Source organism: Ptychodera flava, unplaced genomic scaffold (assembly GCF_041260155.1).
Source record: "Ptychodera flava strain L36383 unplaced genomic scaffold, AS_Pfla_20210202 Scaffold_32__1_contigs__length_2955704_pilon, whole genome shotgun sequence".
NCBI lineage: Eukaryota > Metazoa > Hemichordata > Enteropneusta > Ptychoderidae > Ptychodera > Ptychodera flava.
This window is the reverse complement of record NW_027248354.1, coordinates 986954-990043: the sequence shown is the minus strand read 5'-3', so window position 1 is coordinate 990043 and position 3090 is coordinate 986954. Positions and strand designations below refer to the sequence as shown.

At 44.4% G+C, this 3090-nt stretch overlaps 1 protein-coding gene across 1 annotated transcript; it reads left to right on the top strand.

Annotated features, from left to right (window-relative positions):
* Nucleotides 1–1045: 1045 nt before the first annotated feature.
* LOC139127448 (piggyBac transposable element-derived protein 2-like) lies at nucleotides 1046–1612 on the top strand. Its single transcript, XM_070693370.1, has one exon. The coding sequence runs from the start codon at nucleotides 1046–1048 to the stop codon at nucleotides 1610–1612; it is 567 nt and encodes a 188-aa protein (XP_070549471.1).
* The last annotated feature ends 1478 nt before the right edge of the window (nucleotides 1613–3090 follow it).

Below are 3090 nucleotides of genomic sequence, written 5' to 3'. Positions count from 1 at the left end.
TCTGCCTGGGAAACATGCGTCCGTTCGTGTGACCTCAAAGTGTACGCAAACATTAGAAATTTTAGACGGCACATCTGTTGCCGCTGACGTCAAACATTGGTTCGTAAAGCTCATCTCTTTCTCTCGCTTGTATATTACAGGCAGTGAGAAACCACGATGCAACAAGAAATAGAGCGTAGACAGGAATACTACGAAACGAGTATTGCCCGTGGTACCGTGAACAGACCATACACAGACGTACGAACTGGTAATTTCGATCTTTTACCGGAGTTCATTGGTCCAGAGCCGGGGCTTATCAACCCGCTGCCAGACGATGCTTCAGAAGTCGAATGGTTTTTGCAAATATTCGACGAGGATCTGATAAGATTCATTACCCGATGCACTAATCGTTACACTAGACAGAGGAGAAGGGCAAATGCGAGGGAACGGCAAAGATCGGCCTGGACACCGACGACGGTTGTCGAAATGAGAGCATTCATTGGAGTGATGGTGCTATTCGGAATTTGCTGGCAGCCTGAAATCCAGCTGTATTGGTCGGACCATGTTTGCTTCGGTCATAATTTCGTCAAGAGAACTTTTTCCCGTGATCGCTTCAAGCTACTGATGCGATATTTATACTACAGCACACAGCCGTACTGTGCTCGTAACACAGCCATGTATACAGCCCAAAAATAAGTGAGAAACGGGATAGGATGTTGAAAGTACGAAATGTCATTGATCGAGTGAATGCAAACAGCCGAATGCACCGGAGCCCGATGTGCGAACTGGCAATCGACGAAGGAGTCATCCCCTACCGGGGCCGCACAAAGAATGTTCTCTACAATCCAGCAAAACCGCACAAATATGGAATGAGAGTTTACACTCTCAGTGAGTCCGCCACGGGTTACGTTTTCAACGACGAAGTCCATCAACCTGTCGCTGATAACTGTCATCACCCGCTTGATCCCGATGCTGCAGATGACCCCCGAGTTTTCAGGGGAAATAGACCTGGGAAAGTTGTTTCCCGGCTGATTCGACCTACTATGAGTTAGGACATCATGTCATTATGGACTCATATTACACTTCTGCCCCGTTGTTTGACCATCTCTACGTGCATAATATTGCTGCCACGGGAACCTGCAGAATGTACACCTTAGGCTTACCCGATGAAGTAAAGAATGCCGAAAACTATGATCCACAAGTCGTACCGCCTGATGCTGACGACGAAGAGCAATGGCCACGTGGTAGTTTCTCGGTATTTCAAGACGGCGCAATGACAGTATGTGCCTGGAAAGACACAAAAATGGTGAAATTTATGAGCACGGCAGTCTCTGCACGAAGACCGAATCGAGTGCTAGTGAGGCGCCGATGTAAAGATAAAAGAACCGGTGCTTTTGAACGAATTGAAGTACTATGCCCGAACGTTGCTGTAATGTACAATCAGTACTTCAGAGGTGTTGACTTGACCGATCAACAGCTGGCTTACTACACGCCAGGTCGATCATCGCCACGGTGGCACAGAGCTGTGTTTTACCACGAGCTGAACAAGGCACTCACGAACGCTTTCCACAACATGGATACGGTCAAAGTGGATCGAGATACAGACGTCAGCTCTTGTTTCGCGCCCAAGTAGCAAAACAGCTGATCGGTAATTTCTCATCTCGGCAACGTCCCCCACGAGGAACTAGTCTGACGGCACCACGTCTTATTCCTACCAATGTGGATAGAGTTGGTCATCGAATGGGTCGCAATCCGGACATAAGACATAGTTGCGTGATGTGTCGACGTGCAGGGCGGATAGTAGGCCATTGAACTCGTTTTAATCGTATTCATGAGACAAGCAACAGTTGCCTCACTTGCCAGTTACCACTGTGTCACCCACGGTACAGACAAGCCTGCAGGCGAGAGCACAATGTGTGAATGTCGTTTGCAGAGGACCGCAGAATTGACTATGTACGGACTGAACATTTGTCGGTATTACAACCCTTTATTACACAGTTGACATGGAAATAAAAAAACATTCACTCGCAAACCATCGGTGAGTACGATGTACTTTTGTGTGTGGTTGTGTGAAGTGAATGATTGAGTCTAACACGTTTGCGTGTGGGGTAAAGATCGAGTTACAACGATGATTGCATCGGACGATCGCAAGACAAGGTCTCAGCTAGAGCAGTTCCTGTTTTGGCAGAGAGCGAGTCGGTGTGCGATGAAAAATGCATCTGAGTAGCTAACAGTCGATTTCCCCGGTCTGTCATCTCCCAAATGCGTAATAAAAATATTTTTATTATGCAAATAGTATTCGACATTTACATACGGCTCCCTAGGCTGTACGAACCTCGAATACATCAACACAGTAAAGATCACATGTCAGCTCAGGGTAGTTCAGACCATAACTGCTCAAACTGACAGCTGCCGACCGACAAACATGGAAACGTGAGATCGGCCTTGTGGGAACCCGTCGCCTCAGTGTTAATGCATGGAGTGTAAAATTTAGATGTTTAATGTTAAAAGTTGTTCAAAGTTTTTGGTACTTATTGTGCATAATTGCAATTATATTTGGAAAAAATGATTTTTACAGGATATTTTACAGAATCAGAGACATATTCTATCAATATCAAACAGTGTGTATTATAGGACATTTCACAGAATACCAAGACAATTTTATCAACATCAAACAGTGTGTCCACCTGTGTGTGTGCTAGGTACATTCACACTCTTCAGAGGGGAAGACTAGGAAATTCTAAGGCTCTCATATCATATTTAATATGAACATTGATGATAAGTTTTCCCCAGCCAAAAAGTACTGTTCTCTTACGTGTCCGAAATAAATTGTCTCCTCCAAACGAAGAGCATTTTCACTATCATACTTGCATGGTCTGGTACAAACTAAATAAATATTTTCTTTACTTTTTATTTATTGCTCTAAAATGACCAATAGTTACACTATAAAAAACAGTTAGGGTTTGGTTTCTTTATACTTCAATTTTTTGCCACATTTTTTTTTGGGGGGGTGGGGTAGCTTGCAACAGCCGAACACTCATGACCACGAGCAATCTAACTCTCAAGGCTTTAGCTATAACAAAGAGTAAAATTGTTTGAAAACATCAAAGC

Coding starts and splice junctions, on each gene's coding strand:
- LOC139127448 (XM_070693370.1), top strand. CDS start 1,046: ATGGACTCATATTACACTTCTGCCCCGTTGTTTGACCATCTCTACGTG.